This window comes from Puma concolor, chromosome B1 (genome assembly GCF_028749965.1).
Source record: "Puma concolor isolate L17-30 chromosome B1, mPumCon1.1.hap2, whole genome shotgun sequence".
In the NCBI taxonomy this organism is placed as follows: Eukaryota; Metazoa; Chordata; class Mammalia; order Carnivora; family Felidae; genus Puma; species Puma concolor.
The window spans coordinates 43,624,103-43,639,205 of NC_141670.1; the positions used below are offsets into that span (position 1 = coordinate 43,624,103).

Below are 15,103 nucleotides of genomic sequence, written 5' to 3' on the forward strand. Positions count from 1 at the left end.
TTTTCCTGGGACAATGAGGAATAAGTTGTCAAACACAATCCTAGTAACTCTAAATATTTTAATGTACAGTTCTTACATAGATATTAATTCTAAAACCTTTCAAAATCAGGAAATAATTATGCATTACTAATATCTAATCTTCAGATGTCATCCAAATTTACCCTTCATCAAAATATTGGCACTTTATAGCAAAAAGATCCAGTTGAGAGTCAATAATTACATGTATTTTTTTCAGTTTCTTAAAATTTAAAATTTTATTTAAATTCCACTTAGTTAACATGTAGTGTATTATTGGTTTCTGATATAGAATTTAATGATTCATCACTTACATGCAACACCCAGTGCTCATCACAAGTGCCCTCCATAATACCTATCACCCATTTAGCCCAACCTCCCATTCAACAACCCTCAGTTTGTTCTCTATAGTCTCTATACTTAAAAATCTTTCTTCTGCTTTGTCTCTTTTTTCTCCATGTTCATCTGTTTTATTTCTCAAATTCCACATGAAGGAAATCATATGGAATTTGTCTTTCTCTGACTGACTTATTTTGCTTAGCATTATACTCTCGAGGTCCATCCATATCATTGTAAATGGAAAGATCTCATTCTTTTTTATGGCTGGGTAATATTCTAATATATATATATATATATATATATATATATATATATATATATATATATATATATATATATATATATCACATATTTATCCATTCATCAATCAATGGATATTTGGGCTCTTTTCATAATTTGTCTAGAATGCTGCTAGAAACATCAGGGTATGCATGTATCCCTTGAAATCAGTCTTGTGATCCAGTATGTGATCTCAGAGAATGTTCCATGTGCACTCGAGAAGAATGTGTATTCTGCTACTTCTGGACGAAAAGTTCTGAATTTATCTGTCAAGTCCATCTAGTCCAGTGTATCATTCAGGGCCATTGTTTCTTTATTGATTTCCTGCCTAGATGATCTGTCCATTGTTGTAAGTGGAATATTAACATCACCTGCAATTATTGTATTCTTATCAATAAGATTGCTTATGTTTGTGATTGATGTATATATTTGGGTGCTTTCAAATTAGGTGCATAAACATTTATAATCGTTATCTCTTCTTGATGGATAGACACTGTAATTGTGATATAATGCCCTTCTTCATCTCTTGTTACAACCTTTAGTTTAAAATCCAGTTTGTCTGATATTAGTATGGCTATTCCAGATTTCTTTTGACTTCCAGTAGCATGATAAATAGTTCTCCATCCCCTCACTTTCAATCTGAAGGTATCCTCAGGTCTAAAATGGGTCTCTTGTAGACAGCATATAGATGGATCTTTTTTTTTTTTTAAATCCATTTTTTTTATCCATTCTGATACCCTATGTCTTTTGATTGGAGCATTTACACCATTTACATCAGAGTATTTCATCCATTATTATTGAAAGATATGGATTTAGTGTCATTGTGTTATCTGTAGGTTTCATGCTTGCGATGGTATCTCTGGACCTTTGTAGTCTTTGCAGCATTCCACTCACAGAGTCCCCCTTAGGATCTCTTGCAGGGCTAGTTTAGTGGTCATGAACTCCTTCAGTTTTTGTTTGTCTTGGAAAGCCTTTATCTCTCCTTCTATTCTGAATGACAGCCTTGCTGGATAAAGGATTCTTGGCTGCATATTTTTCCTATTCAGTACATTGAATATTTTCTGCCACTATCTTGTGGCCTGGCAAGTTTCAGTGGAAAGTTCTACTACTAACCTTATGTGTCTACCCTTTTAGGTTAAGGCCTGTTTATTCCTAGCTGCTTTCAGAATCCTTTGTCTTTGTATTTTGCCAGTTTCACTATAATACGTCATGGAGAAGACCTATTCCTGTTATGTCCGAAGGGAGTTCTCTATGTCTCCTGGATTTGGATGTCTGCTTCCTTCCCCAGATTGGGGAAGTTTTCAGCTATAATTTGTTCAAGTAAACCTTCTGCCCCTTTCTCTCTCTTCTTTTTCTGGAACTCCTATAATATGGATATTATTACCCTTCATTGAATCATTTAGTTCTCTAATTCTCCTCTCATGGTATAGTACTTTTTATCTCTCTTTTTCTCAGCTTCATCATTTTCCATAATTTTGTCTTCTATTTCACTTATTCTCACCTCTGCCTCTTCCAACCTCACTGTCACTGCATCTAGTTTATTCTGCACCTCATTTACATTTCTTAATTTGTCATGACTATTTTTCAGTTCCTTGATCTCTGCAGCAATAGATTCTCTGCTAACTTCTATGCTTTTTTCAAGCCCAGTGATTAAACTTATGACTATTATTCTAAATGCTTGATCATACATATTGCTTATATCTGTTTAGAGCAATTCTTTAGCTGTCATTTCTTCTTGGAATTTCTTTTGAGAATTCTTCTGTTTTATCATTTTGGCTAGTTTTCTTTCCCTTATATGTTTTAATAGCTTGTTATGTGTCCTGAACTGGCAAGCACTATGATATTAAAGAGGGGTCATACATTGTCCAAGGCCTGGCCCATCAGGAGGTATTTTTGCAGTGTGTTACATGCTGTCTGTTGTTGTGACTCTGGTTGCCATATCTCCCTACTTGTAGTGGTGGTTTGAACCCTCCACCAGGTGTGCATTGATTTGTTCATTGAAGTAACCTTGGGAAAAACAATTTTTTAAAAAAAAGGGGATGGTGGTGGTGGTGGAAGAAGCCTTATCCCATACAAAGAGAGAAATGACTGGGGCGGGGAAAAATAAAATAAAATAAAATAAAATATAAAATAAAATAAAATAAAATAAAATAAAATAAAATAAAATAAAATAAAATAAAATTGACCAGGCAGAGAAACTATATGGTTTAATCTAGAGAGAGAGGAAAATAAAGAATAAGGAGATACAGAACAGGTGTAAAGAGAACATATTAAATATGTCTGCTTATACAACCAGAATAACCAGACTAGAGAAGGGAAATATAAGAGGAAGAAAAGGAAGAAGAAGAAGAAAAAAATATATAGAATTGACCAAGAATTAAATTAAAAAATGCAAAACCCTGGGTGCCTCAGAACCAGTGGCTGCACTGATCTGGAAGAGGGCTGTCTGATTGGTCAGCATCAATCCCACTCCAATAGATAGCTAGTTACCATGTCCACAGGGGTGTGGTTTGGTGTAGGCGACCTGCCTCCACTGTGGGCCCCTTGGTACCCTGAAGCCCCACCTTTTTGGTGATGAGGAGAAAAATGGTGACACCGTCCCCTGAGGTGTCCCCCTCCCCCCAGGCTGTCCTCACAGTGCTGCATAGGTGAGAGCAGGTTGCTTCCCCCTGCCCCTGCTCCACAGTCTCCCACGCCTACTAGGCACTTGACTGGAATTCAAACCCTGACGTCTTAAAAGATCTTGCTCTGCACACCCAGGTTCTGGGGAAGTGCCCTGCCTATAATGGGCCTCTGGCTGGCGGGCGCAGGCAGGGTCCTTTGTCCTTAGAATGGCTATATACCTTATTCCCCCAGCACTCCAGGGAGGGGATTGCTTTCTCCCACTGCGGACTGCGCCTCTGAGCTAGTTACCAAGCCCAGGGCTAGCTCCCCTCCTCCCAGGCGCATGAACAGGGCAGCCAGTCCCAGTTCCGAGAAAGCCCTGCAGTTAGAAATTGGATCTTTCTCCGTTTTTTTCCGATCTCCAGTCCATGGTTTTTCTCTTGTCCAAATACAATCCTACACTTCCACACCCTCTCTTTCTCTTCCTTTTGTCTCTCCATAAAAGAGGATCCCTCCTCTCTGTGCCTATGCCACCTGTTATATCTCTCCCAGTTCACAATCATGCACCTATGGCCTGCCAAGTTGTCCCCGTGGGCCCCTGGAGATGTCTCTGTGACTCTGAAGCCTGGACTCTTGGAATTCCAAGTCCACTGGCCTCAACACTACTGTGTTTGAGGGAAGAAGGAACTTCGGATCCCCTACTTCTCCACCATGTTGACAACTCTTGTTTTTTATCCAAATCAGTCTTTTGGATCCTATGGGTAAATACCCAGTAGTACAATTGCTGGATCACATGGTAGTTCTATTTTTAATTTTTGAGGAAGGTCCATACTGTTTTCTGGAGTGGCTGCACCAGTTTTCAGTCCCACCAACAGTGGGACTTTCTCCTCATCCTTACTAATACCTGTTGCTTCCTGGGTTGTTAACGTCAGCCATTCTGACTGGTGTGAGGTGGTATCTCATTGTAGTTTTGATTTGCATTTCTCAGATGATTCTTTTCTTGTGTCTGTTAGCCATCTCATCTTCTTTGGAAAAAGATCTATTCATGACTTCTTCCCATTGTTTAACTGGATTATTTGCTTTTTGGGTGTTGAGCTTAATAAGTTCTTTATAGATTTTGGATACTAACTCTTCATCAGATATGTCATTTGCAAATATCTTCTCCTATTCCAAACATTGTCTTTTACTTTTATTGAGTGCTCCTTCCCTGTGCAGAAGATTTTTATCTGGATAAAGTCCTAATATTTCATTTTTGCTTTTGTTCCCCTTGTCTCAGGAGACACATCTAATAAGAAGTTGCTACAGCTGATGTCAAAGAGGTTGCTGCCTGTGTTGCCCTCTAGGATTCTGATGGTTTCCTGTCTAACGTTTAGGCCCCTTATCCATTTTGAATTTATTTTTGTGTATGGTGTAAGAAAGTGGTGCAGTTTCATTCTTCTGAATATTGCTGTCCAGTTTTCCCAACACCATTTGTTGAAGACACTGTGTGTTTTCCATTGGATATTCTTTCATGCTTTATCAAAAATTAGTTGACCATATAATTTTGGGTCCATTGCTGGGTTTTCTATTCTGTTCTCCTGATCTCTGATTCTTTTTCTGTACCAGTACCATACTGTCTTAATCACTACAGGAGTGTAACATAACTTGGAGTCCAAAATTGTGATAGTTCCAGCTTTGCTTTTCTTCTTCGAGATTCTTGTCTATTTGGGGTCTTTTGAGGTTCCATACAAATTTCAGGATTGTTTGTTCTAGCTCTGTGAAAAACGCTGTTGGTATTTTGATAGGGATTGAATTAAAATTGTAGATTGCTTTGGGTAATATAAACATATTAACAATATTTGTTCTTTCAATCCATGAGCATGGAGTGATCTTCCATTTCCTTGTGTCATCTTCAATTTCTTTCATCGGTGTTTTACAAAAGTTTTCAGAGTACAGATCTTTTCCCTCTTTGGTTAAGTTTATTCTAAGTTATCTTAGGATTTTTGGTGCAGTTGTAAGTGGGATCGATTGCTTGATTTCTCTTCCTGCTACTTTATTACTGGTGTATAGAAATTCAACAGATTTCTCTATGTTGATTTTGTATCCTGCCACTTATTCAATTCATTTATCAGTTCTGGCAATTTTTGGTGGAGTCTTTTGTGTTTTCCATATAGATTATCATGCCATCTGTAAATAGTGAAAGTTGGACTTCTTCCTTGCCTTTTATTATGTTTTGTTGTCTGATTGCTGAGGCTAGGACTTCCAGTACTATGTTAAATAACAATGGTGAGAGTGAACATCCCCATCTTGTTCCTGACCTTACAGGAAAAGCTCTCAGGTTTCCCTTAATGAGGATATTAGCAATGGGTTTTTCACATATGGTCATATGTTTCTTATCCTATCTTTTATTAATATGGTGTATCATGTTGACTGATTTGCAAGTATGAACCACCCTTGTAGCCCAGGAATAAATCCCACTTGATCATGGTGAATGATTCTTTTAATGTACTATCATTCAGTTTGCTAGTACCTTATGAGAATTTTTTTTATCCATTTCATTTCAATATTGGCCTGTAAATCTCCTTTATACTGGAGTCTTTTGTCAGGTTTTTGATTCAAGTTAATGCTGGCCTGCTGAAATGAGTTTGTAAATTTTCCTTTGTTTTTTATATCTTGGAATGGTTTGAGAGAGTAGGTATTAATCTTCTTTAGATGTCTGATAGAATTTACCTGTGAAGCCATCTGGCCCTGGACTTTTGTTTGTCCTGAGATTTTTGAATACTGATTCCATTTCTTTGCTGCTAATCATGTCAAGTTTTCTATTTCTTCCTGTTTCAGTTGTAGTTTATATGTTTCTAAAAGTTTATACATTTCTTCCAGGTTGTCCAATTTGTTGGCATATAATTTTTCATAATATTCTTTTATAAATTTGTTTCTCTATGGTCTTGGCTGTTATTTCTACTCTCTCATTTGTGATTCTATTTATTTGAGTCTTTTCTTCTTGATAAGTCTGGCTAGGGGGTTATCAATTTTTTTAATTATTTCAAGGAACCAGCTCCTGATTTCATCATCTGTTCTATTTTTTTTTAGGTTTCTGTATCATTTATGTCTGTTCTAATCATTTCTGTTTTCTTCCTTCTGCTGGCTTTAGGCTTAATTTGTTATTTTTTCTTTAGCTCCTTTAAGTATAAGAATAAGATTTGAGATTATTACTTGAGATTTTTCTTACTTCCAGAGGTAGGCCTGCATTGCCATATACTTCCCTCTTAGGACCACTGGTGCTACATCTAAAATTTTTTGGACTGTTGTGTTTTCATTTTCATTGTTTCCATGTATTATTTAATTTGTTCTTTGATTTCCTGGTTGACCCATTCATTCTTTAGTAAGATGTTCTTTAGCCTTCATGTATTTGTAGTCTTTCCAAATTTTTTATTATGGTTGACTTCAAGTTTCATAGCATAGTGATCAGAAAATATGCATGGTATGATGTCATTCTTTTAATATTTGTTAAGCCTGATTTGTGACTTAGTATGTGATCTATTCCAGAGAATGTCCCATGTGGACTCAAAAAGAATGTGTATTCTGCTGCTTTGGGATGAAATATTCTGAATATATCTGTTAAGTCCAGCTAGCCCATTGTGTCATTCAAAGCCATTGTTTCTCTGTTGATTTTCTGCTTAGATGATCTGCCCATCAGTATAAGTGGAGTGTTAAATTCCCCTACTATTATTGTATTATTATCAATGGATTCATCTATGTTTGCTATTTTTATTGATTGAGTGCTTTCACGTTGGGAGCATGAGATTTACTATTTACTATTATTAGACCTTGTTGGATAGTTCCCTTCATTATGATATAATGCCCTTGTTCATCCCTTGTTACAGTCTTTGATTTAAAATGTAGTTTGTCTGATATTGCTACTCCAGCTTTCTTTTGACTTCCATTTGCATGACAAATGGTTTTCTAGCCATTCACTTTCAGTCTGCAGGTGTCCTTAGGTCCAAAATGAGTCTCTTGCAGACAGCATATAGATGGATCTTGTTTTTTATCCAGTCTGATACCCTATGTTTTGTGATTATAGCATTTAGTCCATTCACATTCAGAGTAATTATTGAAAAATATGTATTTAGTGCCTTTTTATTACTTGTTTTGTCATTAGTTCTGGAGATTTTCTCTGTTCCTTTCCAGTCTTTGTCCATTTTGTCTTTCCTTCCCACTCGAAGAGTCCCCTTTGATATTTCTTGCAGGGCTGGATGAAGGGTCACAAGTCCTTTAGTTTTTTGTTTGTCTGGGAAACTCTTTATTCTGAATTATAGCCTTGATGGATGGAGTATTCTTGGCTACAGATTTTTCTCGTTCAGCTCATTAAATATATCATGACACTCCCTTCTAGTTTGCCATGTTTCTGAGGAGAGATCTGCAGCTAGAGTTATGCATTCCATTGTAAGTTAGGGACTTCTTTTTCCTTGCTGCTTTTAGGATGTCTTCTTTATCACTATATTTTGCAAATTTAACTACAATATGTCTTGGTGTTAGCCTGCTTTTGTTGATTTTGATGGGAGTTCTCTGTACCTCCTGGATTTGGATTCCAGATTAGGGAAGTTTCCTTCCCCAGATTAGGAAAGTTTTCAGCTTTTATTTCCTCAAATAAGCCTTCTCCTTCTTGTTCAGCTTCATTCTTTTCCATTATTTTATATTCTGTATCACTTACTCATTCCTCTACTTTGTCCATCCTTGTAGTCATTACATCCAATCTGTTTTGAATTTCAGTTATTCCATTTTTTATTTCTGATTTTTTAAAATTCTTTTCTCTCTGTGGAAAGGGCTTCCCTGATATCATCCATTCTTTTCTCAAGCCCAGCGAGTATGCTTATAATTGATGCTTTAAATTCTCCATCAAGCATATTATAGATAGATAGATAGATAGATAGATAGATAGATAAAGAGAGAGATAATTTCTCTTAGATCTCTGGCTGTGACCTTTCTTGTTCTATCTTTTGGGATGAATTCCTCTGTCTTGTTATTTTGTCTAAGTCTCTTCTTCTGTGTGTTAGAGAAACCTGTTATGCTTCCTGCTCCTGAGAGTAATGGCTTTATGAAGAAAAGGTCATATAGTGCCGAAGAGCTGGCACTTCAGGGAATGTCTCTGGTGTGTTCTGTGTGCACTGTGCTGCTGTGTTTTGGTTGCTCTATCCTTCAGGCCAATCCTCTGCAAAAGGTTTCCTAGCCTATAGTGGGGAGTGTTTGGACCCTGACCAGACTGGTGAGTTTTAACTAAGTGTGCTCTAGTCAGCTTGGTAAATGAGACTTGAGGCTACTTCCACTAGAATTGAAGCCTTGTAAAACTGTGTTTGGGAGATGTGGTGCATGCAGGTGTTTCTGCTGGTGTTCTGGGGAAGGGGACTGCTGCACTGGTTCTCAGGCACCCTTGCCTGAGAAAAGCAGTAGCAGCAGAGCACAGGAGGGTGGGACTTGCAGGTTAGGCAGCCAGTATTGGAGCTGTGCTGTTTATTGAAGCTGGTAAGAGACAGAAGAGGGAAATGGCACCAGCCAGCTCCTCTGTCCTCAGAGAGGGGTCTCCATGCTGCTGCTCTCAGGGAAGTACTCTCGGAAGAGTGAATAATTTCCCCTCCTATGTCCCAGCCATTTTTCAGGTTGCTGTCTTCACACTGTCTCTGGGTTGCTTGCTTGTCTGGAGCCACACAGTGCAGCTCTATCCCAGCCAAGCTGCTGACTGTTAAAACTCCAAACTTTAGGGGTGTGCTATGGTGGGAGACTGTGCTGGTCTTCTGGGGGAAGGTCTGGCTATGTTGGGATGGATGCAGATTTACCGTGAAAGGCAGTCACACGAGAGCACAGGGACATGAGATTTGAAGCAAGCAGCCTAAACGGCCAGTGTCCATTCAGGTTAGCCCCCCCTCAGCAGGTGTCTCTGCGTTTATGCTGAGGAACAGGTGAGGAAATGGCACCACTCCAGGGACACCAACTCTTGTGTCCCTGGAGAGGCATCTCTGTGAATGCCACCTCTCACAGATGTGTTCCAAGAAGAGGGAACAGTCTCTCCTCTGTGCACCTTTAGGTGATCCTCATATCCAGTTATTTGGAGAGAAATACCTTGTGGTATTTTTGGTGCATTTCAATTTGGGAAACTTGTGCTTTTATTTTTTTGTTTATTTTCCAAGTTTCACTCTGTATTTTTGAGAGAATAAAATACCATTTTGTGGGAGGCTAAAATACCATGCTGACACTTTTTACCATTTGATTTCCATCCTCTCCCTTATTCTTACAACATATTCTTCCCTAGGTAAAACTCCATTCCATTTTGGTTCTTGTTCTAATATTTTCTTCTTTCCTTTCTCACTACATATCACTGGTTTTCCTCAATTACTCAGCCTGTAAATACGAAAGGACACAAAGCTAAATCTTAAGGCACCTCTCTCATCACTCTTTCAACTTCTTTCAAAATATTCTGTTCATGGTTTTAACTTCCATCAATAAATTGATGGCTCACACATTCCAAATTCCTTGTCCTCTGAGATCAGAACCTGTATAACTGTGTATTTAACTCTGATAACTCAGAATCCCCAAATTAACATAAACTGCCCTTAAGACTTCTCTTTTCCTAAATAATTGCCTTTTTCAATATCTGTTAATAATTGTGATATTTAAAAGCCTACAAATAATTCTTCATATCTTTTTCCCTCTCAATCTTAATATATTGTATTAATGAGAATCATCTCCAAAATATTACTATATAGTTGTTCCCTCTGATATATTTTATATTCATTTTAAGGTAATTTTACTATCCATACTGCATAAATCAATTTAAAATGTGTTTTGTTAACATTTATGATAAAACTCCAACTCTTCATTATGATTACATAATCAGGCTCTTTCATACATTCCTGAATCACCGCCTGACTTATTTCCCTGACTTGTTATGCTTTAGTCTCATTGCATTTTACTTTCTTTCCCCAAGGGCTAAAACATTCTTCCTTATAGTCCCAGCCATTTTCTTTTTCATTTTTATCCTTCCCCCCAATTTCCTTATTCTAGTCTTTTGAGCTTTTCAATCTACTTGCTATTCGAATATCACTTCATTTGCTGGCCCTGAAAAGTTTTGAACAAGCTCTTTACATACATGACCAGATTAATTTCCCTCATAACTGTTTCCTCAGGAAAACTTTCCTTTATCAGAAAGTTTCTTCTTCAAATGTATTCCCTATTTATTTCCTTCTTGGCATAAGCTTAGTTTATTCTTTGTTTATTCTTGTGCCTAATTTTTAATTTTTAGACCCTGATAGACTAAGATATTTAAGACATATCTATCTTGTTAACCATTTGTAAGACTAATACAATCCCTGCAACACAGTGATTACTGTGATGATTATTACATAATATTGTTAGTTGAATGAATTTCACCTCAAGAGTGTGGTAAACCCCCAGAAAGTAATCATCAACATTCACTTTCTGTGTAACATTGAATGTAGAAATATTAAACACATTTTCTACAATATGAAATACTCCACTTTAAATAAGTTTAAACAAGCACCTTATGTATTTAATAAAAATATTCTTACTCAAGTTGTATTGCAAGAGATTACACATCAGTGACTACTACAAACAATTCCCAAAAGAAGACACAAATTTGATAAAAAATAAAATCTTACATTGCTTCAGGATTCATTATGCATGTAGTTCCTGGGCAGTAACAATTGTAGATCTCATCGTATGTTAATCCCAGATTAATTCCAAGCAACTGTGCCATAACAACTGAAAATGCATCTAAAGTTATCATCTGCGGATACTAAATGCAAAACAAAACAAAACAAAACAGAATTGTTTTTTCTGTTTCTTGACAGGAGGCATTTTTTTTTACCCCCTTGATCTTTTCTTTTTGGCCATATAACCTAAATTCAAATACAAATTTAAGAAACTACTGTGCCAAATATCACTATTTTCTTAGGACTATGGAAAATTAGAAAAAAAAAATAGGCAAATTTTGTTTTTCTTTTTGGGTTGTAGTATGTTGAATCCAAATAGCACTGATATATGACAAAATAAGATTAATGCTACCATATGGTTTTATTACATATTATATTTCAATAAGCTTTAACAAAATTTTAGAAGAGAATGCATTGTTTCAGTAACTATATTACTTTTCAATGAACACTTAGAAAAATAAACAGATTCTTAAGGGTTGAATTTTCAATCAGTTTTGACTTCAGAAATATTTTTGGGAGAGAGCCAAATTAATTTTTTTTAAAGACAGAATACAATGACAACTTGCAGGTAGCATTTTTGTCTTCAAAAAAACACTTGGAAAGTAATGATGTCACCAAGACACAAACCCCCAGCAACCGGTAATCTTTTTACCATCTCCAATTTTTCCTTTTTCAGAATACACAGGATGTAGCGTTTTCAGATTGGCTTCTCTCACTAGCCACTACGCATTTTTCTCCATGTCTTCATGGCTTGATGGCTCATTTTTAAAAATTGGACAGTATTCCTTTATATCAATTTACTCCAGTTTGTTTATCCATTCATGTATTAAAGGATATCGTGGTTGCTTCCAATTTTTAGCAATTATGAATAAAGCTACTATAAACATTCATATACAGGTTTTCATGTGAACATAAGTATTCAAGTCATTTGGGAAATGCCAAAGAGGACAACTGCTGGATTATATGGTAAAAAAAAAAAAAAAAAAAAAAAAAAAAATAGACTAAGCACTTGAATAGACATTTCTCCAGAGATAATATGCAAAAAGCAAAAAGCATATGAAAATATGCTCATATCACTAGTAATCATAGAAGTGCAAATCAAAACCACAATGAAATATCACTTCATACCAGTTAGAATAGCTGCTATTAAAAAACAAGAACAAAAACAGAAGATAATGTGTTGATAAAGATGTGATTAATATAAAATGTGAACTTTTGGTAGAATTATAAACTGTTTCAATCATCCTAGAAATAAGTATGATGGTTCCTCACAATATTAAAAGTAGACCTAGGGGCGCCTGGGTGGCGCAGTCGGTTAAGCGTCCGACTTCAGCCAGGTCACGATCTCGCGGTCCGGGAGTTCGAGCCCTGCATCAGGCTCTGGGCTGATGGCTCAGAGCCTGGAGCCTGTTTCCAATTCTGTGTCTCCCTCTCTCTCTGCCCCTCCCCCGTTCATGCTCTGTCTCTCTCTGTCCCAAAAATAAATAAACGTTGAAAAAAAAAAAGTAGACCTACTATATGATGTAGCAAATACCTACTTCTGGGTATATACCCAAAATAATTAAAATCAATATATTGATGAGCTATCTGCACTCCCCTATTCATGCAGCATTACTCACAGTAGCCAAGGTATGGAAATAACCTAAGTGTCCATTGACAGATAAATGTATAAAAAATGTCATATATATGTATTTGTATGAATATTATTCAGCCATAAAAAGAATGAAACCCTGCCATTTGCAACAACATAGATGAACTTGGATGAAATTATGCAAAGTGAAATAAGCCAGACACAAAAAGACAAATATTATATGATCTCTCTTATATGTGGAATCTAAAAATGTCATACTCACAGAAACAGAATAGAATGGTGGATTCTGGGGGCTAGATTGGAAATAGGAAGTGGAAAATAGGACCATGTTGGTCAAAAAGTATAAATATTTATTTAAGTAAGATGAAAAGTTCTGGAGATCTGTTTTACAACAATGTGAACTTACCTTAGTACTACTGAATTGTACACTTAAAACTAGCAACAATGGTAGTTTTATGGTATGTGTATTTTACCACAATAGCGAAAGACTAAAAATTATAACATTTGAGTTTCAAATCTAACAAAAAAAGCATTTTATAAAAATTTGTCAAAACAGCATGGTAGAAAACTATACATATTTTGTTTCTTGAAGTAGATATTAACTTTTAATACATGAGATAATTACTGAATACATGGGAATAAAATGCATACCAGAGCAATTCCCGCAGCAAACTTTGGATTACATGCCATTCCATGATATGTTGCTCCCACATAATTAAGATGGTTCCTATAACTATAATAAATAATACATTTTCATATAATAAACTTTTTCTTCTGAATAAATGCATTTTAAATTATTACTGACTTAATGACTTTTAAGAATTAAATTTCTCAATAAAGCTTTGTTTAAAAAAATTTTTTTAATGTTTACTTATTTTTAAGAGAGAGAGAGAGAGAGAGAGACAGAGTCTGAGTGGAGGAGAGGCAGAGAGAAAGAGGGAGACACAGAATCTGAAGCAGGCTCCAGGCTTCAAGCAGGCTCCAGACTTCAGCACAGAGCCTGATGCAAGGCTCGAACTCACCCGTCATGAGATCATGACCTGAGCGGAAATCAGACACTTAACCTACTGAGCTACCCAGGTGTCCCTAAAGCTATGTTTCCTACAGTTCCTACGGTTCCTACGGTTCCTACAGTTCCTACACAGTTCCTACAAAGTTAAGTTCTAAAGTCTACTTTAACATTATATGGTATACAGCTCAAAACCCAGCAGTGCTTAATCCTTCCAAAACATTAATTATCACTGTTGCCATCACTGGATGGATATAGTCCTAAGACGTACAAGCCAAGATAGCTTACTTCCATGATTTGCACATAGTGAACCCCTACAGTATCTAAAAAATGTTGGAATGGAGGACAGGGAGACAAGGAGACAGAATATGCAGTGGACTCATTAAGAAAAAAAAGATTGGGCACCTGGGTGGCTCAGTCGGTTAAGCTTCTGACTTTGGCTCAGGTCATGATCTCACAGTTGGTGGATTCAAGCCCCACATTGGGCTCTGTGCTGACAGCTCAGAGCCTGGAGCCTGCTTCGCATTCTCTGTCTCGCTCTCTCTCTCTACCCCTCCCCTGCTTGTGCTTGTGCTCTCTCTCTTTCTCTCTCTATCAAAAATAAACATTAAAAAAATTATTTTAAAGAAAAAAGAAAAAAAGAGATAGAACGTAGAAAGTGTCCTTATACATTTCAATCCTTAGTTACTATAGCTCCTGAGTCCCCAAACCTGCCCTTAAATTCCACAGGAAACATCAATAGATTTATAAATCTATTGCATATTATTCAGATGTTCAGAACTGTTTTTATTATTTGCATCTAAATAATCAAATAATTAAAACAAAAAAACATATATACTCTTGAAAGAAATAGTGCAAGTAGTTAAATAGCTACTCCTTTGGTCAGTATAGATATACCAGATGGTAACCACATTACTATTTTGATATATTATTTTAACCAGCATTATATGCAACTATTGCATTCTGTTAACTAATGTACTTTGTATTTAAAGTTAAAATAATGGTTTCAATTATTTACCTCTGAAAAAATCTTTAAAATCATTCAGGCCCCATGCTTATCTCAAGGTTTTCTGAATTTTCAAGTTTATTACATTTCCATAGATAAACAGTCTACTCTAATAATGGCTTACTATGACTTAGTGTCTTACATTGTCTTCAGATTTTTATATTTTTCTTTTTGTCAATATGGTATATATACAATCTTTTTTTGAGGTGTCTTGTCATAAATGCATAACATATTTTGTATATAATATTGATAGCTAACATATTAAATAATTTGATAAACCCTATATCAATGAAAATAAGATACTTACATTAATAAGTATGCCATATCATGGGACCTCTGAAACAAAAATTGTTCTTTCCATGACACAAATCTTTGTAGTACTTCATTAGCATCCCCACTAAGCGAAATCTTATTTTGATCAGACCAGAGCTCCAAAGAAGTTAGCATAACTGTCACTTTAAGCTGGGAAAATATCTGAAAACAGAAGATACATAATATACAGTTTTAGGTTATCATAAATATAACATTACATCTCTATACATAATGCTAATATATAT

General features: G+C 36.0%; 1 protein-coding gene across 8 annotated transcripts in view; it reads right to left on the minus strand.

Moving 5' to 3' along the window:
* Nucleotides 1-15,103, minus strand: part of LOC112858927 (A disintegrin and metallopeptidase domain 3-like) — a 160,656-nt gene that overhangs the window by 85,887 nt on the left and 59,666 nt on the right. For all 8 annotated transcript variants that reach the window (XR_015250075.1, XM_086703646.1, XM_086703644.1 and 5 more), the window contains 3 exons: nucleotides 14,854-15,020; nucleotides 13,183-13,264; nucleotides 10,887-11,023 (listed from right to left, as the gene is read on the minus strand). Coding sequence is in view for 7 of the 8 variants with exons in the window: in XM_086703646.1 (XP_086559772.1) it covers nucleotides 10,887-11,023; nucleotides 13,183-13,264; nucleotides 14,854-15,020 (386 nt within the window). In the remaining variant the exon portion in view is untranslated. The remainder of the gene's footprint in view (nucleotides 1-10,886; nucleotides 11,024-13,182; nucleotides 13,265-14,853; nucleotides 15,021-15,103) is intronic.